Here is a 25,024-nt window from a genome sequence, read left to right as displayed (position 1 = left end):
ACGATGTCGGGATCTGTAGGAGAGAAGCACATCAAAATGGATGCACGTAGCCGGCAGGATCCCTTTGGAAACGTAAAGTTGCAACGGGTGCAGAGGGCAGGTAAATCAGAGAACGCTGAGTTGTTAGGGCCTGGAGAAAGCCAACTGTAGGAGAACACACCAAGCAAGCAGTCACGGAGTCTGCCACATAAAGCTGCTGTCTCTTGTTTTGCCCCCATCACCCACATACGCTGCTGGGCTACTCTAGATGTTGCGGTGTCTCACAAGAAAATGGGCAAGCTTCATGCTCTCAGGGGAAACGTTCGGGGCCTCTCCTGATGATTTCCGCCTGGTAAAATGATTTGAGAACCTTTTTTAAAAACTAAACGATGGATGAAATAGTCCTGTCCCATGCACTGGGAAAATCTTCAAGAAATACAAAAAGTCATTACTTACTGAGGTTTCAACGTGGCTTCTTCAGTTTGTGTAACACCAGTTACCTGGCTCCTTGGGGTCTACGTAAGGAAGGAAAAGGCTCGTCAAGGAAGGAATTAGGAAATCATACAGCACACTATCAGCCAAATCAGAACAGATCCCACAAATCCTTAATCCTGCTCCTGTGTTTCAGTAACTGTTAGGCCTTTCTGTAGTGAATGTTTTATGTTGGCCACAATAAAGGGGTGGAAACAGCAGACAGGAGGGCTAGGATACTTTTCGCTGTCTACTTGTGTGCATCCATGTCGCTTCACGGATCTCTGGTCTTCGCCAGCCAAGATAGGAATCATGCTTGTCCTTACTTCAGACTTTGGTGCTACAATCGTCTGCCACTGTGGACAGACCTGTTCACACCAGGTCTAACTGGATCCAAATCTTGCATTGCCTCCTTTAGGAGCTGGGACCTGAAGGCAGAGACATGAAACAGCCTTTCCAGAACCAAGTGTAGTTTCATCTCAACAGTGAGAATGCAATCGTAACTAGAAAAGTGTTTTACTTAATAAATACTCTACCAGTTTCTGTCTTATCTGAAATTCTGGTAGACGTGTCCGCTCATTTCCTTCTGCTGCATGATGTTTGCAGTCTTTCGTCTGTGTATCTGTGGTGCTCTGCTTACTTCCATCTCCATTGCCATGTTTCTGAATCCCACCTGTATTTTCCTCTGGAATACAGTGCATAAGAAATTCAGATGTAAATATTACAGGGACTGACATCTTCTAGTTATCAAGAAAGGTGCTTTTGTGAAGGTGGGGCATCCCTCTCTTTTGCGTACTGTCAGGAATTTAACCCCTGGCTGCCATTCAACTCAGCCCAGCTCATCAACATAAAACATATAACAGGTAACTTGCAGGTCCTTAACATATCAAGTTTCCCAACAGCTCAGCACAAAGAGCCTCTGCTGGCTGGACGGTTCACAGCATGGGCCAAGGAGGCCAGCAGAAGCAGCTTTACTTGCAGTACACTCCCAGCCTTAGAGGAGCAGCTCTTGGGAAACACCCAAGCGCATCAGGAATATACAAGGAAAATGTTTTCAGAGACTTCGCTCTTCTGTCGTTCATGCACAGCTAATACACATACTTGTCGTCAATGAATTTACACATACTACGCATGTTTCTAGTACTGCATGCGTGATTAATAAAATAATAAGCTAGTCATAAGATACTGATTTCATCTGAGAGTTGAGAAATTTCTGAAAGGTTTGTAAGTGGGTAGCGATCAAATTTCACTGTACTCATGCTTTAATTTATTCTTCCCACACAGTACAAATTAGCTGCTGGCAGGAAAGTAGTTCACTATAGGGCAGAGCTACTCTACAATTACTAGGTTTAACAGACCTCAGAAAGGCCTGTGAACAAAGTTACTGCGTGTGTGACGGCAGCCTTTGCTTTTAGTTTAGCTGCATAGGGATGCACACGAAGTGCGTGCATCGGACAGGCCACGCTGGGATTTGCGTTTAGAACACCGTTTGACTTCTAGATTTGGGACAGTGACTTTTTAGGAGATGAGAGATTTGTCTACAGAACTTGGTTTTGCTTCTGAGGAAATTACTACTTTTAGCTGTTACGAGAACAGCAGCAAAAATGTTCTTCCTTCTGAAATGTGGTCCTGCTTGACTCCCGTGTTTTTGACACTCTCCGGCTAAATAATCGCAGTCCTCATGAACTGTAAGCCATACATACACACACACCTCTACACGCACATCATAACTGTGATATAGATCATGTAGTACATTTTAAAATGACACATATACCGTATTCCTCATAATTTGACCTATACCCAAATTAGCAAGTGCAGCGACTCACACCCATCAGCTGCTTCTGGTTTGGTTTGCTGCTTCCCTGACTCATCAGCTGCTTCTGCATATAGAGCCTCATGACTCAGAGGCTCTACACTGTGCCACCTGCGGAGGAGGACACAGCATTGCTTCAGGCCACCTTTTCCTTATTGTTCTTTTCACCCAGATTTCTCTCCTCACTCAACTCCACTCTTCCAAGCTTCACCTTGGACCTAAACAAGCCCCCATCCTCTTCTCCACACCGCATCGAGCACGGATCCACCCCAAGTCCTCTTTGCTCAGTCGCACATCTCGTTTCCACCACTGCTGCAAAGCAATGCTAGAGCCCTCACTGCTGAGCCACCTGCTAAGGAACCATGCTAGGGGGTGGGCGAGGGAGGAAATACGTTGTGGGGTGGGAGAATGTTACTGGAGGCCGTGTAAAATAGGCTATGACATGCGCCAAGCTGTGAAACAGAGATCTTGCTAGGAAAGGAAGAAGAACAAGCTGCAGGGCATGCACTGGAATGTACGGGAGACTCTGGCATGTGGCACTGTCTGGATAACCTGAACAGCGTAACAAGTTTGCTGAGGACCTGGCTTGCAGTGCCAAGCCCATCTAATCACTACACCTACTGTCCAAGCTTTACTACCTGAAATCAAGTTATAGCTGCTAGACTGCATATTCCTCCAATGCGGATTGCAACAGCCAACAACCAAGTGCTTGATCTTACACTCTTGCGCATTAAATCCTACCCTCCACCCACTTTCTGCCCCGAGGACACCTCAGGAGCCATTCTGGGTTAGACAGCTAGAGCCCAGGGAGACTGACAGAACTTCTCCAAGCCCTCGGTTTTCTATACAGTCCTGAAGCAGCTCCAGGACCAACCAGGTTTGCTTGTTCCGTTGCTGATGAGCGCTGCAAACAGCCCTGGACTCCTGGGAACACCCTCTGCGTGCCAAGGGACAAGCACAACTGCAGCAGCACGCAGGGAGGAACCACTCTCAGTTATTTCACTCTCATTTGAGAGAGATCTTTCCAGAGTTAAAGACAATATAGTTACTGTTCTTCCTTGAAGCGAGCATCAATCCAGCACTTGAAATGCAAAACCAGTCCAGGACTGTGTGCCCTCTTGCTGTATAAACCTGCTGCCCCTCATTATTACTTACAAACAGAAAGCCAACAAAGCCTGTATCACCATGAAAATACATTTCCCATCTTATTCTAGGGAAAGCTATAAGGGGCTGGGAGGTTTCTGAGACACCTTGCTAACACGGTCAGATTAGTCACACGGGTCAGTTACCAGTCCCACACTTTCCCATCAGTACAAGACACTAGAGAGCAGAGGCTTTACCCTCTAGCCTTGAAAACATCTCATGATAACCCTGAACATGACAGAAGTAGTGAAGAATCTCACATTCAAACAGATTAAAGGGTGATCATACCCTTTTTCCTATATTACAATACATAGAGCTCCTAAAAAACTGAGGATTAGTCTACAACTGTCAGTGGGACTTCAGGGCCCAAATGCCGCAGCAGTGGATAAAAACTCAAGGCCTCTGATTTGACAGGAGCTTTGTACGTAGCGCGGAAGTGCAAAGCAAATCACAAGTCAATTTATTTTGTAGTGCTGCCAAGTTTACTTCGGCATTTGCTGGCGGGAAGGGAAGGGACAGCGCGAGAGACCTGTTATGTTTATTTGCCTTATTTTGGATTCAGCCTGACTGAGCACAGGTTGAACGATTCATACCCAGTTTTAAGTAAGTGAACTGTTCTACAGAGGGCGCATTTAAAATTAGCAAATCAATGGCACACATTTGAATGACCTGCGAGCCGTATTCCACATGAACACCACTCTGACATTACAAAGGTGAAGGGTGTTCCACTGGAACATGACAGGACAGACTCTGGGGAAGCGGATTTGGAATGTGTTGTTGCCACATCCGTGCTGAGCACTCCACAACATTCTTCTTTTGAAGTCAAAGACAAACTTTCCATATACTTCTGAGGGACCAGGTGACTCAGTACTTTTGCAAATCCCATTGCAATGCTCTAGGAGTCTTGTTTTTTTCTTTTCTTAGCCTATGCTCAACTTCTTATTGCTCTGAAAGAACTCAAGAGCAGATTCTGCAGCTTAAAATGTATGCTGCTGCATTAAAACCTAGATGCACGCTACCTCTACGTACTGTTTTACTGAGTAAAAGTGGAGGTCTTGCACAGTAAGCAAGGGATTTTTACAGTCTCTGCCAACTGCAGCTGACCGTGCCAGTGCATTTGAGGGAGGCTGCAGACCTGCAATCAGTGTCTGCTTTGTTTTGAGCCTGTCTTATGTCACAGGCTGGTATCTTCCCTCGTTCCTGAAATAAACATAGGTATTGAAGGCTGCAATTAGATGATTTTGCTAGCCTGCATTACATTATTATTTACTCAGGCAATCAACTAACTCTAATTAAAATGCTGAAATGTAAGTATCTTTTAGCAGGCAGCGTCAGTGGAGCGAGAGCAGCACAGCTGAGCTCTCTGGAGTCTTACCATGCACAAATCCTGCAGTCTCAGTCCTTAAGCACACTGCACTTATTGGCACAGATGAGGAAAGAGACTGAAATGCCTCACATTGGGAGTCTCTTCCTGATTCCCAGTGTCTACCGCACTTAAATGCACACTTGGTAGCCAGAAATAAGACTAGAATGAGTCATTCTTAGCCCCCAGCCCTCCTCCCAGCTAGTCGGCAGCAGCCTTTAGTAAACAAATGCTTTATATGTCAGGCTTGATACAAACAGCTCGTGTCTACCAGCTTATACAATGAGGCTGTGTGTGTGACAGCCCTCAGCTCCTGTCCCGGGGCAGGGCAACACTAGCTGAAGGCACGATAGGCACTAGCTTGCCTGGAAACATGCCGGACGGCAGAGGTCTTATGTGACCAGTGCAGGAAAAGGATGGAGGAAACGATGTTCAAAGAGCCCAGACCAGGGAGGTAAAGAAACGAAGGAGCTCCTAGGGGCTTAATCCTGGTAAGGAAGCCTATGGCATCTCCGTTCTGTGGTGCCCTTAGGAACAAACTGTCCCCTTCGGCGGATGTAGGCTGTCACCGAGCCCCACCAGAGGAGGTGCAGAGCCATGCAGAAGATCAGTGGCTCAGAATCACCGCCCCTCCGTCCGCCTGCTGAATGCAATGTTTTGGCACCACGATGTGACCGGCACCTGCGCTTATAGCAGGATTTTATTCTAGTACAGTAAACAAAGTTCACCAACTGGTTGGATGGGCAGGTCGCCAGCCTCGGTCTAGGAGTGCAGCTGTTCACAGCTGTTGAGGGCAATGCTGCCTTCAATTATTTGCACCATTTCTTCAACGCAAAAGTGGCACTGAGAAAAAAACATTGCTGGGGAAGGAGAGAGTGAATGCTGCCCAAGAACCTACTGCGCTGCCTGTCCACCTCCACCTTCCTCTGGAAGGCAAAGCACCCAGCACACTTTTGCTATTTCTAGGCCCGTGCATCTCACAGAATCTAGCTCATCTGTCCCCCATTCCTCGTGCAATGTTGCGCTTAGTTGTGCCTGCCTGCCTCAATTTTGAGTATTTAATATCTTGTAGCCAAAAGTAGCGCTGGTCCCTAGGATGGGAACCATTAAGCTGGACCTTCAGCGCAGTCTGCAATACCTTGTATAGGTAAGCTGTATCGCTTGACACTGCAGTCAGGGAAAAGCAGGGAATACTTTGGGGAAGCAAAAAAAAATCACACCCCTGGTTGGTTCTAGCATGTGACCCGGGTCTTAAGATGGTGTCACTGCATCAAGTGCTGCCTTATTAAGCACAAATTACTGTCTCATGTCTCGCCTTTTCCTCTAACATGAGTGGGTGAGAAAGGACTTCATGCTTTCTCCTGTCATCAGACCAAGCAGCACATGACTAAGGGACAAATGACCTCCTCCTTCAAACATTTAACTCAGGAAAGAGGAACTTGCGGGAACAGTTTCAGAATAGGGTGTGCAGATTTGATGTCAGCAAAACTGTATTTCAATGAAGATACTCCCATGCAACTCTGTGATACCAGATCTGTAATCAAGCCTGGTCGGGCTACCACCAGAGCTTATAGACCATTTGGGACAATCCTTTCCCAAGAGAGCTGTAGAGTGTGGTAAGCAGCAAGGCAAGCACAGAAGAAAAAAAAAGGCAAATTCAGGCAATTGAGAGCTTCATTTTGAATTGGATCATGTGATTTATAAAACGATCTAATCGCTTGCAGCTTTCAGGAACGCATCATCTAAACAAAGGGGGCATGAACACCCATATTCAGAAATTCTATAAAGGTTTGGCCATCTGCTGAAGACGAAAAATACCTTAACCTCCTGAGAATGAAATACTTGCACTCAGTGATACATGAAGAAATGTAGAAGAATATATAGCCAGGCTGGGGGTGAGAAAAGCGCTCGGCAAAAGAAAGCAAGCTCACCCGGAGCACTCTGTGACTTATTTCTGTTCCACTCCCCTACGTGTCCTTGGCTCATGGGATACTTCATTTAGATAAACTTCAGACGAAGCTTAACAAAATCTTTCTTTAGAAATGCAGATTGTTATGCCTGGCACTGAATCCAAGGGAATATTTAAGACGCTATATAAAAGCCATATTTCTATGAGCCTGCTGATGACACCAGTGGCATGGCTTTAAAGGCTCCTTCAATTATGACAAAAAGCTTAATTTCACCACAGTAAATAAACATCACAGCTAGGCTAAGAGAATACACGTGGGATGCTCCAGCTGAAAAAAGTAATTTGCCTGTAAAGCTTGCCAACACAGGTAATGCACTGTAAGAAAGAGTGTAAAACGATACCACACTCTACAGCAGCTCCCTGCTGAGTGTCCTCTCAAAAGCTGTTCTTTCCCAGGAGCTCAAAACGCATTTCTGGTATTTTCTCAGAATCAACTGTTTTCTGTCTCCAACTTAGAAGATAATACCGGCCAGCTACAAACACAGATCTCCTTTTTTTTTTTTTTATCACAAAACTCGAGCTTGTATTTGTCTTCTCAGTGCTCTTCAGACTTTGAACTTTGATAAATTTCTCTGTTAAAAGTTGTTTTGAAATAAATATTTGGATGTCTTTTATGCTGCATTTTTCTATGGGCCTGACAACTTAAAGAATCTACATGGAAGTCAAAGCATAATGTCTCTACGACATTAGACAACTATGACAGTCTAGCAGCATGAATTTGCTGGAACGTTTTATTTACGATTCAATTTCTACGAGCTACTGGGTACCACAACTTCAGCGAACCCTGAGATGAGCTTGAGACACTTAACATTTCACAGAATTTAGGCAAATGTATTATACGATGTTTTATGCTTTGGGCTCTGTGCTGCTCCCCATCACTTGCAAAATAACGTCATGTAACAGAATAATGTCCTATTATTGTTTCAGCCTGTTTCTGTACAGTACACTGGCCCTGCTACTCTGCCGCACGCAGAACTTCCACAGAAGAAAAAAGGCATTTGGGGGCATTTCACATTATCTCGAAAGAGTGCAGAGATTAAAATATTGTGCACAGGGAAATACTCAATTGAGCAAGATCTATAGATCTGCAACTCCGATCCCTTTCTACTGGGCTCCAAGAGGAGATTTCCAGTGGTTCGGTGTTTCTTTTCTCTGCCTCGCAGTATCTTGGTCTTTTCTCCCTCCTCCTTCAAATCCTCAGAAGGGATTTGCTTCTAAGCTGGGAGGAAGGTAAAAAGCATCAGGCACCAATCATGAAAGGGCATAGGAAATGCAACTGTACCAGCTACGGAAAAGGAGAACGGAGAACAACAAAACAGAAAGCACGACTTTCAAAGAGAGTGACCAATAAACTGGAAAAAAATGGCAAAAAATGGCTCACAGAAAACAAATGTACAAGGAAACGGGATTTAGGGAAAGGTGTCATTCCTTGATATTACTGGCACAGTACATGAGTTCAGAGAAAGCACAGGAAATGCAGGAAGAGAGTGGCCTGGGCAAGCAATAAGCTCTACCTCAAGAAGGAATTTCAAGTCAGATTACTATGGGTAAGTAGGAAAGAACAGCATTAGACCTGTTAGATGTTTTGAGTCAGCTAAACGAGGATGAAATGCATTATAATATGGAAAAACAGTAGAACAAACTCAGAATCACAAACTGTTTCCTTGAAAATTAATTGAAAACCTATGTACTTCCGAAGAATCTATTCAATTTGCAGATGACACACAGTTAGAAAACACTACAAAGGTGTTGAAGGGCTTCAAGTGGATTCAAAATGACCCCGACATGTTGGACAAAACCTGGAAAATAAGTGAAAAAAGCAGAGCCAAATGACTTCTCCCGAGCAGAACTTCTCAGCTGTGCAAATACAGAGTGAGGAACAACTGGCTAGGCAGGAGTTCAGCCAGGGAACGACACGGGGATTTTAGTAGATTGTCAATGTCAGCAACGTCCTGGTTGTGCAAAAAACAAAAGGAAGTATCCTGTCATAAGAATAAAGACGAACATGAGATAACCCCCTGTGCTGCTTAGTCTGGGTAAGACCACCTCTGGGGGTGATGTCTGCGTCCAGGTTTGGTTACTGTTCTTTAAGAAAGATGTAAACAAATTCAAAAGAAAAAGGGGAGAGCTACAGGGATGATTACACGCCGATGACCAACATGCCAAGATGGAGCAAACTGAGTTTCTAAAACAGGTAAGAGATAACTGAGGACATGCATGAGAAGGTCCAACCAAGTACAAGGGTGATAAAAAGAAACGGGAGATACTTTGCTTCCCATGTTTCTTTGGGACAAGTAAGCGAGTTCAGGGGGAGCAGACAGATTTAGATTAAAAACTAGCAATGATTTTCTAACAGAAAGGACAGTTAAATAATGAAATACATCGTCCTGAAGGCTCTGGCTTTTCCGTCTTTCAAGATCGGCTTACACATTTGTCAGCAGATTGATGTCGTCTTATGGCAGAAGGGTAAAACAGACCAGCGCTTCTTGATTGTTAAGGTAAAAAGTTTTTTTGAGGAGAATCCACAGACCCTCTTGTATTTTACAATTACTTTGGTGGCTATGGAGAACAAAGCCCTTAAGAGATATCTAAGCTTTACTGTCTTACAATACTTTGATTTTACTATTAGAATTATAAACATTCAAATTTGTAACTGGCAGCAGTTGCGAACCTGTGCCTGCTGACAGGCAGAAACACATTTGCCATCCATGTGGGTGTCGGAGGGGAGGAAGTTAAAAATAAATGCATTCGTGGGTGACCTCCAGGCCACCAGCAGCTTGCAGACACCAGCCTGAAACTGGGCTCCTGAGGTCCCTTTCAGCCTAGTGCCTTTGATTCCTTGGACACAAGGAAAGGCTCTGATGATGCCTGACTTCCCTTCACCGTGACCGTAAGCCACATGGACTCACACGCTGATTCACTATGAGAAACAACTTTCCCCACTCTTCCCTGGCTGCCTTCCAGATTTTAAGGGCTGATAATGTAAAGCAGGTCTGGATCTGAGGTATCCTCATTATTAACCGCTCTGAAGACCGGTTCTGAGGACGGCACTCCCATCGGTTCTAATCTGCCTGCTTCTCTGCTCTCCCTACGTTCTTCAGTGTACTACTGCAGAAAGCAACTTCTTGGTCACCAATCTAGGACAGAAGGTATGGAAAAGCTAATAGCAAGTGAGAGAAACCCTCTCTTCACTGTCTGGAAATGAAGAGGTTTTACTGTCAGACACACTCCTCACGTGCCCCCTGCTGGCTCCCGTGAAATGTTGCACAGAGAAGAGCCTTCAGCGTTCACAGACGAGCTACCGGCAATGAATAAAGGAAGAGGATGGTAGAGAAAGGCAGTCAGGGTTACGGTTTCTTCCCGGAGTGTGATGCAGGTCCGAAGTATATGAATACTTTGCCCCTCCCATTTTTCTACCTGGTTGGGTGGGGACCCAACGCAGAAAGTGTCAAGCAACTGCCAAAAAAAACCCCATGGCAGCTGAGTCTTGAATTTTAGATTTTAACCTGGCTTCTAGGGAAAGCTACTCTAGACTAAGCTTTGTGATCTACGGTTAAGATATCTATGAAATGATGTAGTTCCTTTTCCCATCTCCTTTTAGCTCTGCCTTTGGGCACATCTTCTCACTGGGGACAGGAAGGAGAGACGAACAAAACACCTTACTTCTGTTCTTGCTTCCACAGCTCCATCTGTGCTTCTCCCTTCCCACTATATCCCCTCCTTGCCTTCTCCACTCTACTGTGCATCCTCTTTTACTACAGAGATATATTCCCAGGCAAATCTGACCATTTCCAGTTAAATTGTCTACTCCTTTGGCTGCAAATGAAAAAACAACTCACTAGCAAATGGTCGGGTTAGAAAACAAGAATAGCAGACAGGACAGAAGTCTTCTATCAGGTATTCTTCACACTGAAAGAATCAATGGTGCTGAACATGATTATACATTACTGCTACTGCAAGGGGTAACTACCAAAGCACACTTAACGCAGCACTAGTATTTGGTGTCTACTCTATCAATAGGAAATATGATTAAGAGAGAGTTACTGCACATTTATTCTATATTTTTCAGGAATCACGCCAGCCCAAAGTTGTTAAGAGCAGATACGGCGCCTGATACCTTGACCCTAAAACATGGAAAAATCAAAATGTAAGCGAACTTCCGAAAGAAACAGGCTTGGTTTTTCACTCTGGGACAGCGAGAATCCACAGTGTAAGGCCTGGCCATGAGCAAACACCGACAGCTCCTATTATCAGAAAGCCGCTACCTGCTTCCAGCCTCACCTGTGACCTGTTCTCCTTTCCCCCCTCAACAGAGCTTCATAAAAACACCACGGGGCTTTTTACACACGCTGTCCTTATGCTCAGGGAGAGCTCTCTGCAAACCTCCATAGAGCTTCCCCTGCCACACTCTCATTCTCAAGTTGGCTGTGGAACTTCCAGGTGCCCCGACAGTACTGCCACAGGGAATAACAGGGCTCCTTAACTTGCATTATTTCTTTCGTGCTTGTTCATGTTTCCATTTTGTTCTGTTATAAAAGTAAAACTGGAAGAAGTACTGTACACACACAAGGCTTGTATAAGAGCAATACTCTCCAACATCCCTAATACAGCAGCTGTGGGTACCACGAATCCAGGTGGATCCTGGCCAGGATCCAGGCTCGAAAGCGCTCCCTAAATAGCATCCCCTACCGCCACTGTCAGAGCCAGAATAGCGGGATAGACGCACCACGGGTCTGATTCAGCGGGACGTTCCTCACTCGCTCTTAAGCTGCAGCTGAGATTCCCTGTCACCACGCTAGATGGCACAGCCTGCAGAATAAAATTCAGAAAGTTCATTTGAGATAGTGCACAACGGCCAGGACTTCCTAAAAACAGCTACGGCTGTAGAGTTGTTTGCAGAATTGTAATAGTAAATACCCACCCTACTGTTTTGCTTTTGAAATGTGAAAAGGGGCAGGTCTGAGGCTCCTGATCTTAGGCTAGTCAGCTGGCTCGTAGTTCTGCAAAGTCACATGTAGCTTTTCAAAATAGAGTCCAGCAACTGCTATCACATTTACTGAATAAACAATGGTGCAATGAAGCCTCGGTGTTCACAGAACACTAACTCCCAACCTAATGCCACATCAGAAACAACCGCATGAACAAACTAAAATTTTGAATTAATTAGAAAGAGAACCGGTAGCGTCCCTGAGACTTTGAGAAACTGTTTCCTTGCCCCTTTATTGTACTGTTGCTTTGTTTGGTTCAAATGAAAGCTTTAAAAAAATACAAGGTACGTTTTGAAGCATTTCCATTGATCTGCTTTGGAGGTTCTCTTAGGAGGCAGAGGTCTCCATGTTCTATGGGATGTGAGCATTTCAGGAATTCCCAGAGAGGACGGGCTACCAAAAACCAGGGGTAAGTTACCGTCTGCAATGGTCTCTGCATTTGCTTCTGAACAGGAACCTCAGTCCTCAGCATCCTGTGAGCTCTTGGGCCATGACTCTTCTCACTTCTGTTCAGCATCTCTGCTCCTGACACTTGATCAGTGATCAGTGACTCCGGAATTTCAGCCTTACTATTCACCAAGAACCCTGTTTTTAAAAAGGGAAATAGAAAATAAATTATAGACATGCTAAAAGGAGTTCCAAAGCACAAATTCACTGCTACTGGGACAGGGTGTCATTGTCACAATCCTAACCGAGCCACCTAAAACTAGTTACGTGCAGCATAAATCCACATTGCCTCTGAAAGGGAAAGGTGTGCCTTTCCTTTAGCCACCCATTCCTGCTTTCTCCCCTCTGTTGGCACAAGTATTTGTGTGGACGAAAAGAAACATTTTTTAAAAATTTTCTGCATTAATTTTCAGCTGGATGAAAGCGAAGGCCTGCACAAAGTGAGGACAGGGGAGCCGAAGGGTCAGACAACTTTTCTGCAACAGTGTGGATTTATGCTGGATTAAAGTGCAATCCTACCAGGAGGTTTGCAAATTATGAAGCCTTTTAAGGTCTGGCCGCCCCCATGCAGCCACTGCGATCATAATCATTGATTACTTGCTCACAAAAACCTCCCTCACCTCCACACTGTGGCTGTTCCGCAGCAGATGATTGCAAGGACGGCCCTGGTCTAGGAGCCCACAGCACTCAAAGTGCATTTGCATCAGTGGATGCTGATGGCCCCTGGAAGCGACTGGGCAAAAATAGCACATACCCTCTGGGGACCATGGAGGACTTGCGCTGGAATCTGGGTTACAAAACTGTCCTTCCCTGACTGGCTGTGCAGCAAACTTGTCTGTGGTGGGTCCTTTGTGACTCCTTCTTTTTGTAGTCATTCAAATGCGTTACTAGCAACAACAATTACTCTCCGAGTACTCACTCAAAGCAATCTGTTCTTTGCTTTAGTTTCTTCTGCAGATACTGGATGAAAAAGTGTCTGGCAACAGAAGAGACACGTATGAGCATGAAGATTAATAGAACCAGAGGAGACCTTTGCTCTTTTCTTGCTCGTTAAAGCAGCGCCCTGTCTTTCATCATGTGCATTTTTGTGTCGTCAAAATAAACTGTTCCTTCAGGATTTCTGTTATAATCACTTCTACATGTGTTAGTTTGGTGTCTTTTCCTTCCTAAGCTGTTTCATCAAACGTATTTAGGAAAAAAATACTGGGGTTAGCAGCTCCAAACACTACCTCTTCATCTGTGCTGAGGGCTGGCAGAAGGATGCTCTTTTAGCGTAATCATACAATAATTGATGATTTTTGTCTGCTCTGCTTCAGGGAGATGACTAGGAATCTTAAATTGCAGTACACACATACTACCTAAAGAACAGCAGCGTGTAGGTGCCTTAATTGATAATCCCGGCTGAGCAAGGTGGTGTACAAATACAGAGCATGGGACTGTCTCTGTTTTGAAGATGAGAAAAAAGGAATAGAAGTAAACGAAAATATCATATACTATGCAAAGAATTTCAGTAGTTAACACAACCCATTACAGTCAAGTGTCTGTTTTAAGTGGCAACGCTAAGCTGCACCTTGAAGCATCAACAGTGGTAAAAGAGAGTGCACCCAAAGCCACAGTCACTGCGAAAGCGCCCAGGCAGGTCCTAGATTCTCAGCTCTTCTCTTTCACTGTATTATTGAGCGGAAGATCTGAGCGGGGCATGTTTAGCACATGCCTGAACGCATCCCACACATCAAAGTACCAAAATAGATATTTTTACTTAAGCACAAGCTCAGTACTTTGTTGGAGGAGGGCTTCAGAGAGGGTGGCTTAGCTACTGTGGTAAGCAAAGAAAGGAAAAATATTTAGATCATGAACTCTGTGTATTCGCACAGGCCACTGTGCACTACATCAGTCAGGGAGACTGCACACTTGTGCTTCTATAAATTCGAATGACATTTACTGTCCTGTTAAGCTGAGGTAGCGCTGCTCTAAATGACACTGAAAGATTAAGAAGTTCACACACTGGAAATAGACTTATTGGGACATCCACTTAGCCATTCTCTTTTCTAATGAGATGGCGGATAAAATCTCATCAGTGGGCTTTGGAAATCAAGTAATGACAACACCTTTGTTCAGATAAAAAGAATGGATTGAAAAAAGACAGTAGTCAAAAATGAGTGGAACTGTCTACCCTAACTCCTTCTCTGGTGTTAATCTTTGGTGTTAATAGTCTACACTGATAAACATTTTCAGTTTGTCACTCCAGAATTACCAATTCAAAATACAAAGTCATAAGCTGCATTTACTAAATTTCTTTGTTTCCTAGTAAGATTTATCTGTATAACCTTTTAATTTTGAAACAGAATTTGACATCATCTCTTCAAAAGGAAACTCAGGTAGTAAAATGAGGGTAAATTAAAATAAACATCAAATACCCTCTGCGCTAATGGACTCTGAGGTCCCGGTAGTCCAAACAAGCTTCCTGAGCATAATACGGAAGACAGGAGAGCAGAACAATGTTAAGAAATCCAATTGTAGTCATTAGAGTATGATGCAGAAGTTACAAAATTAGTAATAAATTCATCTCACTTCTCAGGGATACCAGAGAAAGTCTGGATTTTCATCAGCACAAGCATTAAAAGTACAAGCAAATGAGTCACCCTCAGCACACCTGTTAGAGCATATAAATCTAAGCCCACTGGTTCTGCTGGGATGAAACTTCATAAACCTCCGCAGTTACTACAGCTCCAATGCTTGCTTTCATACAAAAATAGTTAAGAAACTCCAGCATTCGGTTCTCAACTTTTGCATGTCACCTCCCTTCATTTTTGCATTATCTGTGGTTCAAAACACTTGCAGCGCAGCGACCTTGTGCAGAGACAAAATGAGGACAGAGAAGGGAAAAAAGGGAGAGACGGCAAAGAGGAGGGGATGTGGAGGGAAGAGAAAGCAAGCCTTTCAACCTTTTCTCGCCTAACTTGCGACTTTTTTAACTCTGACCTGCCTCTTCTCTGCCTTTTAACTCTGACCAGCCAGGCGCCATGGGGAGCCCCCTCCCGCCCCGGCGGCGGCTCCTCCCCGGGGCCGGGACCCGCCTTAAAGCGGCTCCGGGCGTGGTGGTGGCGGCGGGGAGGGGGAAGGACGGGAACAGCGGTGGCCCCGCTGCCAGCACTCGGCCATGGCCCGCGACCGCGGCCCTCCCGTGCTGCGGCAGCCCGCCGCCCCGCCGCGCTTCCCACCGGCCGCCGCCGCCGCCGCCTCCCTCCCCGCCGAGGCCCGCGGCTGGGGCTGGCTGTGGCCGGGGCTGTGGCCGGCGCTGGTGGTGGGGCTGCTGGCCGCCCTGGTCGCCTGGCTGTGGTACGGTGACGGGCGAGGCGAGGAGGGAGGCGGCGAGGGGTCCCCGCAGGCGAGGGGCGAAGCGGCGGCGGCCACAGGTACCGGGCGGGGTGGTGCGGGGCGTTCGGTGTGTTTGGGTCTGCCCGAGCCTGCAAGTGAGGGCTTGGTTTGCTGCCGCTGGGCTTATCTGCCTTGTTTAAACCATTCCTGTTTGAATAATGTCGTTTTTAGAGGCGACCGGCGAGCAAGCGCTGCTGGAGACCAAGGCTGCTGCCGTGGCCAGCCCTCGGAAGGCAGGAGAGGATCTGGCGGCTGTTCCAAGGAAAGAGCTTAACCATGTTTCAAGCAGCCGAGACTCAGACAAACCTCTGGAGATGGAGCAGCTGCTCCCGAAGCAGGGTGCCACCGACACCAGGGAGCATCCAGCCAATGGGCACGGCAGCCAGGCAGGCAAGTTGAGAGGCCCGATGGGACAGGCAAGTGATGGATGGTGCATGATGAACTTGGCAGGAGCCTCTGATGGTGTTTGTAAGGGCAGAAGCGAGGAGCAGCCGGGTCAGCCAGCTGAGAGCATGGACCATGAAGAATGGGAAGTTCTTTCGGAGCACCTGGCCTGGGAGGAGGCTGGCAAGAACGGCAGCGTGGAAGACCCCGACAGCAAGGAATGGGAACAAGGAGACTGCCCCGATGGGGACTCGAGAGCAAAGAGAGTTGCGGCTGTGCCCCCCATGTTTCAAAATATCCACGTGACTTTCCGCGTACACTACATCACCCACTCTGACGCTCAGCTGATTGGTGTTACTGGTGACCACGAGTGTCTTGGCCAGTGGCACAGCTACGTTCCCCTCAAGTACGACAAGGATGGCTTCTGGTCCGAATCCATTAGTTTGCCAGTAGACACCAAAGTGGAGTGGAAGTTTATCTTGGTGGAGAACGGGAAGGTCAGACGTTGGGAAGAATGCGGTAATAGGACCCTGGTGACTGAACACGAAGATAAAATTGTTCATCGGTGGTGGGGACACCATTAATGGGATTTTGGAAGCCGCTTATCTGATGGCAAACCTGCTTAATCACAGAGCCCCTAAACTTTACCCCTTCTTCGGCAGGAGACCTCCTCAAACGCAGGGCTCTCCAAATTCCTTGTCAAACCTGGTGAAACTGCGTGCGCAGCAGATCTCTGCCATGCCCTTCAGGAAATCATTTGGCCACCTGAAAAATGAGCTTCAAACGTGTTCTGAAGGTGTGCAAGGTAGGCTATGAAGGCACGAGCAGCATTCCAAACAGCTGCCTGTCCGGGGAGATCTGGACCCTGGACGTGAGTTTGCGTTGCTTTGAGTGGGGCTAGGGGATGCATCTTTGTACCGACTGCTTAGGGCTTTTGAAGCACGCTAGGAAGTGTGGTTACCTACACTGTAGTACCAACTTAAGTGTTCTAACTTATGTATTAATAAACAATAAACACTTTCAGACTGACAGTCCGTTACAACTTGACCAGCGAACTGACTCATTTTAGTAACTTGTGATGGAAGCGAGTTACCTACCTGAGATCTTAGTGCTAAAGAATTCCTGAAAAGTGGCTGATGCTCTTTGGAATAACAAAGTGTTAACCCAAAAGCACATCATTCTCTACCCCCTACTATCCAGGCAGCACCAGACAGGTTTTCGGTCAGATCATCCTGCTGAGAGGAGAGCAAAGGTCAGAAAGGGCTGTCTGGGCTTAATGAATTACTTTGTCGGGGTGGGATCAGGCTTTACAAAAACCTGGACTAGGGAATAGGATTGTTTCTGAAACCGAGTTAGGTGGTATATTCTTCCTAGCTAGGAACAATACCACAGTATTGTAGGCAACTACTAAGCTTAAATTTGTATGTTTGGTTGGTTGTTTTTTTTCAAGACTAGGCTTTTCACCCAAAACTTATTTTAAATTGTGGCCTTCTGGTAAGCCAGATAAAGTAGAATACTTCCAGCTTCAACCAGTTGATATTTTTATATATGAGAGAAGCAGAAAGCTGCTCTGCTTTTCCTATTTTTGGTTACAAGTACACGCTGCTACTTCAGCAAGCTCCTCTTTCCATGGTGAGGAACCTAGCTCTAGCTTACAAATATCATTTCCCTAGAGTCAACTTAGTCTGAAGAGCACAGTTTTGTAGTTCTGGAAGTGCAGAACTTAGCGCTTTGGTTTGGAACGTTTACTTCAAAAGCACATCACCGATCTAATTGCCTCTGCTAATTCTTTCCTGCTTTGCACAGCGGAGCAGTCGTATGTGAAATAGAATGGGTTTTGGTGAGGGACTGGGAGATGAGCTTCAGAGGCTTACCTCCTGCATCTAATGGTTAACGGACATCCAGTTGGTGGGACAATACTAGAGCTGCTGCGAAGATCAAGTGTGAAAAGGTGTTATTGGGACTTCAGCACCAGCTGCTCCGTGAAACGAGTCCACTGAGAGTGGGCTGGGGTGCCTGTTTGTTCAGGCATAGCCACCAAATAGCAAAAGAAAATCTTGGGGGGGGGCATCAAGGAGAGGGTGAAGAGGGAGACTAAGGCAAATGAGTGCATCGCCAAGGCGGAGTTTTTGTGTTCTCATGTCAGCTCCATCCTCTCCTGATGGACGGAGCTGACAACTCCGCAGGTGGCTGATGCCTCTTCGATGGTATTAAACACAGGCAGACGTGCACACACTAGTCCTCGATTCTCTCAACAGGAAACTAATATGGGACTTAACTTACTACATGAGCTTAAAAGGAAAAGAGGACCTAGTCAGCATGCCCTGGGCTGAAAAATAAATATTAACACGAGGCTCATTTCATTTTAGGGGCTACTGCTTCACTCTAACAAATAATTCTACTGCCTATTATGACTGTTCTTACTGTGTATAAACAGAAAGCTCTGAAGTTCACTCCATGCCATCACCCCTGAGCACGCGCAACATTTGTGTGGGTTTCAGTCAGTAACAACTGAAAAGGTAAAATTGTGCTGGAACTAATGGTTCGGTACCTTAATTACATTTTTTTGCACTTAGCTTTTCTAACAATAAATTTAAGTGAACAATGTACCTAATAGACAGAGGTACCGTTGAAATAGAAGCTGATCTTCAGAAATCACTGAAGTCAAAGCAAAACATATTATTTCAAGCTGTTTACAATTCTTTTCCCCATTAATGCAAGCCCTTCAAATAGCGAGATACTGCCAACTTAAAAAGCAACTGTCCAACAGTCACTGCCATTTGAGTGTATTTATACACACATTGTCCGAGAAGATTAACTGTGGTATTGGATTAAGATATTCACTAGAAAGCCACTTAACCTACACCAGAATAGATTCTCTAATACAATGATCAACGTGTTTCAAACAAGCTAACCCTGAGAAGTCTCTCAAATTAAGAACAATTTTTTTTTTTTAATTAAACACACTGCGCTTGAATCCCACAGACAACGCATATAGTCCTCCTGATTGCATCACCTTGCTGAACGCTCAACCAAGGTTTCTACAAAGACCTGCACTGCGCTTTTGCTATAATCTCTAAATTGTTATGCCATTCACATCACTGCATGCCCAGCAGGGTCTGTGCTATGTAAATTTAATGTTATTTGTACGGTGAAAGCAAGAACTCCGGATTTCAGTATTACTGGAGAGGCTGATTAGGATTTTTCTCTACGGTTACAGAGGTGATTCCTCATTATTCAACAATCTGTTCACTCAGGCATGAAGGTGGATTTAAACAAAGTTGCCTTGATGCATAAAAGTGATTATGCTGGAATGGGCTGGTATCTGTCTAACGCAGTGTCCTGGCTGCGAGACCAGTGAAGCTCCATGTGAGAAACAAGTTCATGTTGACACTCCTACATGGATGTAACAGCCTAGCAGCCAGCAGCTCGGGATATCTAAAAGTAAATAACAAACCGTGTCGCTCCCAGCTTGCCAAAGCCAGAAAACTGCAAAAGGCAAAATCTGCCTTTTAAGTTCTCCTGCTCATACTGCCGACAACAAACTCCTGACCAATTAGACAATTTCATTACTTTTAGGTGAAATGCAATCTACTCCTATTTGTGAAGTAGTTCAGTGTACAAATGCTAAACGCTGCACCTGGATGTTAAGCTGAGCAGACAGCGCGAGGCTGGAATGGGTACTGGGCATAAACCAGTTTACAAGTCACATATAGAAACTTGCAGTGCAACTTGTTTGCTTCCTATTCCCTTGGCAGGTGCCTTTCCAAAAACCATGCCCATTCCACATTCTCTCGGGGAGTTAAACTTACTGTTCGGAGTCTCTCAACGTGATCCATTCAACAACAATATTAGGTTGTCGTTAGGTTTTCTCTCTAGGGGGCTGGCTGCCACCTGTGGTGTCCTGCTGTGGTCAAAATTTGCCTAACAGTCCTCCTGTCATCCACCTGTGTGACACGGAATAACAAAGTGCTATTTGTGCTGCAAAGTCCGGGATGTATATATGTGCTCTAGGGACACGAGACCCTTTTGCCTCCCCAGGCCAATTCTCTCCCTTCTGCTGGTGGCAGGGAGGAAGCCCAGACCTGTTCCCAAACCCGCTGGATTCCAGCACAAGGATGTTAAGCTGCCTTTTTGCTCGGCAGCTCTCTCTTCTCTCTTGGCTATTTGTACCTCTCCACCTGCTCCCTTCCGTTTTCACAGGGCTACAGCCTTTTGAAACTCTTTTTAGCTTGGCTCCTTGAACACGACTGAGAGCGCACTTTTCATTGACCTTTTCCAGCCTGCTGGGCTATGGGGTAAATACACGCTCTCATTCTCTACACCTCACCCTTTTCTTATGGAAACTTTGGTAGTCAAATATATACATATATATATATATACACACACACATATATATGTGTGTAGTGCCAAATACATATAACAAGTCCAAACTGTGGTACACAAGCCACCTGAAATGATCTTGTCAGTTTCAATGCAACCAATTCCTAGGAAAGCAGAGATGTCTTTATTAACGTTTTGACTCAGTTTGCAACACTGTTGCAAAAAATGACACAATCAGTATGAAAAAATGCCAGGAAATAGACAATTACCTGAATTAAACCAAACCAGTGTCCATAGTAACTGAAGACAGCTTAGGAACAACTCACTAATCTCTTCTTCCCCCACAACAACACCTCAAACTAAGAAAACACCAGCGATTTGATCTACTCTGAATATAGTTCTGTTGCTTGTGCTCATGAAGCTGCTTTTGCTGAGCCTGTAGCTCACCTTGTAGCTGTAGCTACAAATCATTCTGTTTGGACAAAATCACCAGGTAAGCTCCTTGAATTCAAGCATGGCATTCCATGCTGCCGCAAATCCAAGGCAATAATTGCTTTTCAAAAAGCAGATCATGAGGAAAAACACGAAAATACTCGTCAAAATATGAGTGCTATGCTTACAAAGGTAATCCCAAGGCAGACTGTGGACTCTCCATTTGTACTGTGGATCAAGCCAAACATGCCAATAAGCAGTGAAATTTATAGAAAAAATACCACTCGATGAGTCCATTCTGCTTAAAAGAATCACGGTATAGGATGAAAACGGTGCAGTCTTGCAGTTGCAAGTATGTGGTTCAACGCTTTATCTCAACATTACCAGGAGCTACGGGCAGGTTTCCTGATTCTATTGCAAATACATGGCAGTTCCGGGACATCTAGATGAATCAGAATTTATTGAAGTAATAACATGAAGTATGGAGGGAGGGGAAACCAAGTTGAATGAAACGAACAAACAAACAAACAACAAACCCAACAAATCATTTCAAAACCTAACTTCCTAAAAAACAGGACCTGAAATGGTGTGCAAGATCCAGAACACGTGGAAGAAATACTGGAACGTGAAGCAGTGAGCAGTGCCCTGGGGCCAGTGTCCCTCACAGCACGCAGCTATTGAAAATGTATGCCAGTGAGAGAGTCTGTATTTAGAATTATTTCTACTCCTCTGTACTTACCACTCATTTAAAAGTAAAAAAAATGTAAAGAGTGTCACGGTTCCAGGCAAGAATTACAAAACTGTAAGAACTTTTATTATTAATCTTTAAAAATATAACATATTTTAAACACAACGTACATACGTGAAAGTAATCACTAATGTATAAGGTGTCTTCACTTTGATAGCTTCTTCTTCTTTTCCTTTGCTTTCCCTGTCTTCATTTCCTGAGTTCTGGTCATCGATGACACGGCTGAAAATAGCAGCAAGAATGGATTATCTGAACACCACCTTACGTTAAAATGATTGGGGCCTCAGGTGCAGACACCCGAAGCTTTCTAATACCCTCCCGCACGTTATACTTATCAAGCCCTTACAAATGCAACTGTAGTTTGCAATTCTTTATATGCAGGGGCTTAACAGAAAAGAGAAACCCTAGTTATAAACAGGCACCGCCTCACCCGCTTTGTGAAGCCAAAGCGCCAAATGCTGGAGTAGGGGGACAATGCTGCTATTGATTTCAGAATCTCTCTTAGGGGACGGTGTGAAATCAATACCTTTGGTCCGACTCTCATGGAAACGAATCTCTTTTATATACTAACTCTTGATATATTACAGATATGAATATATATTTTTATGTGGATATAAAAAACAGGCAAACTGAAGATATTAATGGATGGCAAAGAAAAAAAAAACAGAACACTCACACCAAATAATTTTATTAGTTTTACTTCAATCAGGCCACTTGTATGTCCCTGACATGTGTGCACTGTATGATCTGGGGAAATAACAATTTCCCAAGTCTACGCAGCAAGACTTAAAGGGGCAAAGCGGACGCAACTGGAATGTGCAATAAGAAAAAGTGCAGAGAAAAGCAATTCCATCCCACTTGACATCCTGCCGCCACAGGAGTTCATGAGCATTTTACCAGTGACTTCAAAGAGAGCAGGAGGAGAACATGGAAAGTTCTCCATCGTCACTGTGGTCATCTCAGATTTAAAAAAAAAAAAAAATAGAGCAAGAAAGGACACGCTTCTGAGGGCACTGCTGAGAAACTATGTTTTTGGAGTCTACTGCTGTCAGAGTATCTGTCAGTTCCCACGAAAGAGTGATCAGCTTGTTAAAAATTTCATTTAATTGGATATGACAGCACACGAGGGCACCCGTGATTTGAAACGTTAAGGATCTTGAAGCTTATTAGAGTTAAGGGTCTGAGCAACCGTGCATTGTGGCGTTAATCTAATTACTCTCCTAGAAGCAGGATAATGTAGAAGTGGGTACTGCTAGTAAAACAGGCATATCTAAACGGACCTCATGCAAAACCACAGGTAGCGCGCTTTGGCAGGTAACAAGAACAGCTTCTGGACAGTATGGGTATTTCAAATAAAATAGGGATATTTTTGGTAAATTCTGGCACCTTGGTTTTTTATCTGCAATGATTCCACCAGGTTTTGCAGGCTTTTCATCTTGTCCTGTAGCCTCCTAGGTGTATTCTCACTAGTTTCCATGGGCTGAGAAGCTAGTGAGAAAATTATTCATCAATATGTTATCACAGATTTAAAAAAAAAGTCATTATAAACTATTTAAACATTCAATCTAAAGTAAAGTTCTTAGAAAACAAGATTTCAAACAATAAAACTTCCAATAGCAAAGAAAATGAGTAAGACAACAAGGTTATTAACTTAGCTGTATTTCTGTTCAAGTGAAAATACAATCGCATTTCTATTTTGCCTGTGAATTACCCCATTTGGGGAATGAAGAAGTGATTTATGTTATTAAAATAGTATTTATGTCCACAACCTCTAAGTCCCTCTTTGCCAGTAAAACTGCAAGGGTTGTACAAAGGAAAGCAGCAGCGTCAGTTGCATTTTACAGGCGGAAGACTAAGGTACAGAAAGATGTAACTTAACTAAAGCCAGGAATAAAACCAGAAATTCCAAGTCTTTGAAGATCCAGACCAGTGCAGAATTTATTAAGCATTGTGTTTGCCTGACTGAACACTAACACCCGTACACTGACAGTCACACCAGTACTTTACACACAATTAGTCTCCTGGAGCCTTTTCTGACCAGAACTTGGGACTGTTTCATTTTTGCTAACGGCATCAATTCTCAAATAAAAAGAGTCAAAGAAAAAAAAAGGGGGGGGGGAGGAGTCAGAGAAGGAGGTAACTGGCTGACCAAATGAACAAACAAATCAAAAACACCCCCAAAGACAACAACAAAAAAAGTGATGCCACTCGCCTCTCTCATTGAACTGAGCAACGACTCAGGTTGAAATTACAGAAAAAATTCCCACCTGAGAAGCAGGAAACATCAGTCCTTTTGAACTCCTTGGACCTACAGTTAGATTTTTGCCTGTACCAGAGCTAGCTTAGAGCTAGGCATGCAACGTCTCTATTACACTCCTACCTGCAGTGCTCGTCTGTCCTCTAAGAGAAATCATATTTTCAGACCTTGCAAAATAGAGAATCATACTGTTTAAAAATAGCATTCGGTAAGTATTATTTGAAAATGTAGTTGCTTACCTATTTTTCCTACCGCATCTCCTCATTTTAGAGTCTTTCTGACACTTACATGTAATAAAGCGGTCCTGACAGCCTGGCTCGCTGGCAAGTAATTAATAGACTACCTTGAAAACCTTCATCATCATCACATGTACCTTGTGATGCAGGAAAGGTTATTTTTATCACTTCAGAGCTACACAGACATAGCCTTACATCAATATTTTCAGTGAACCCCAGAACTTTTCTAAATGTGTTACAGGAACAACTGTTACAAATATGGCAATATTTGTAATATTTGGCAACTGCGTTGCCTGTTACTGCAAATATTGATGCTACACATCCCTACAGTCTCTTTACCTGAATAAAGCAATTTACCAGTTCTTAAATTTAGTGGTGTATGGAATTATCTTCTCTTCTCTTCGTACGATACATTCATTAGCTGCAACATTTTTACTCACAATTCGTTTACACAGAAAAACCCTTCTACTTGAAGACAATGGGGACAGGGCGAAGACAGTCTGATGTAAGCAAGAACAGGTTACTTTTAGGTAAGTGGGCCAGAACCACTAAAGCAGTGCTTTAAAATGAACCATCAGTAAATAATGTTTCAATAAATCTGCATACTGTAATCACACTTGCTGAAACCACAAATGGAAGATCAATCCCGTGTCAGCCCCGTACGTTTGAGAATCACTAGTGTTTAACTTCAGCAACACAAATGGGTTCTGTAAGTGATGCGTTACAAAGGTACATAAAAAAAATAAATGCCGTATGAAGTAGAGGTACCACAATCGTAACCTATAAAAGACTGTAAAGGGAGTATGTCACTCCCTCGCTGTGCTGGCTGGGAAGAGACCCAGCCAAGCTCTTTGGATCAGTGAATGGGACCAGACTTACTTATCTGGGGGACCGAGGCTGCACTCTCTGGAGACAAAACTTTCTTTGCAGACGGTCTGTGCTCTGGTGAAGCGCTGGGGCCAGCTGCAAGGTCGTCGGGTGGAGAAGTTAACAGCAAGTGTACTGGAGACCTTTCTCTGTATCTCTCCTCCTGAGAGACCTTCTTGGGGGAGACTGTATAACGAGGAGCTGCTGAGAAGGTGGATGTACCTCC

At 44.5% G+C, this 25,024-nt stretch overlaps 2 protein-coding genes across 2 annotated transcripts in view; one reads left to right on the top strand and one right to left on the bottom strand.

Moving 5' to 3' along the window:
* The first annotated feature begins 15,262 nt into the window (after positions 1–15,262).
* STBD1 (starch binding domain 1) lies at positions 15,263–16,966 on the top strand. The gene is made up of 2 exons (XM_074588727.1): positions 15,263–15,589; positions 15,723–16,966. The coding sequence occupies exons 1-2, from the start codon at positions 15,334–15,336 to the stop codon at positions 16,517–16,519; spliced, it is 1,053 nt and encodes a 350-aa protein (XP_074444828.1). The 5' UTR covers positions 15,263–15,333; the 3' UTR covers positions 16,520–16,966.
* Positions 16,967–19,888: 2,922 nt separating this feature from the next.
* The window catches only part of CCDC158 (coiled-coil domain containing 158), a 32,523-nt gene continuing 27,387 nt past the window's right edge, over positions 19,889–25,024 (bottom strand). Inside the window, exons 19-21 of the mRNA XM_074588726.1 lie at positions 24,811–25,023; positions 22,825–22,926; positions 19,889–21,660 (exon numbers count right to left, since the gene is read on the bottom strand). Coding sequence (XP_074444827.1) covers positions 21,584–21,660; positions 22,825–22,926; positions 24,811–25,023 — 392 coding nt within the window. The 3' untranslated portion in view covers positions 19,889–21,583. The remainder of the gene's footprint in view (positions 21,661–22,824; positions 22,927–24,810; position 25,024) is intronic.

This window comes from Larus michahellis, chromosome 5, assembly GCF_964199755.1.
Source record: "Larus michahellis chromosome 5, bLarMic1.1, whole genome shotgun sequence".
In the NCBI taxonomy this organism is placed as follows: Eukaryota; Metazoa; Chordata; class Aves; order Charadriiformes; family Laridae; genus Larus; species Larus michahellis.
This window is presented reverse-complemented; position numbering and strand designations above follow the sequence as displayed.

Bases quoted from the DNA above. Each gene is read 5' to 3' on its own strand.
- STBD1 (XM_074588727.1), top strand. From the start codon at position 15,334: ATGGCCCGCGACCGCGGCCCTCCCGTGCTGCGGCAGCCCGCCGCCCCG. The intron at 15,590-15,722 runs GTACCGGGCGGG...TGTCGTTTTTAG, and splicing joins CGAAGCGGCGGCGGCCACAG to AGGCGACCGGCGAGCAAGCG.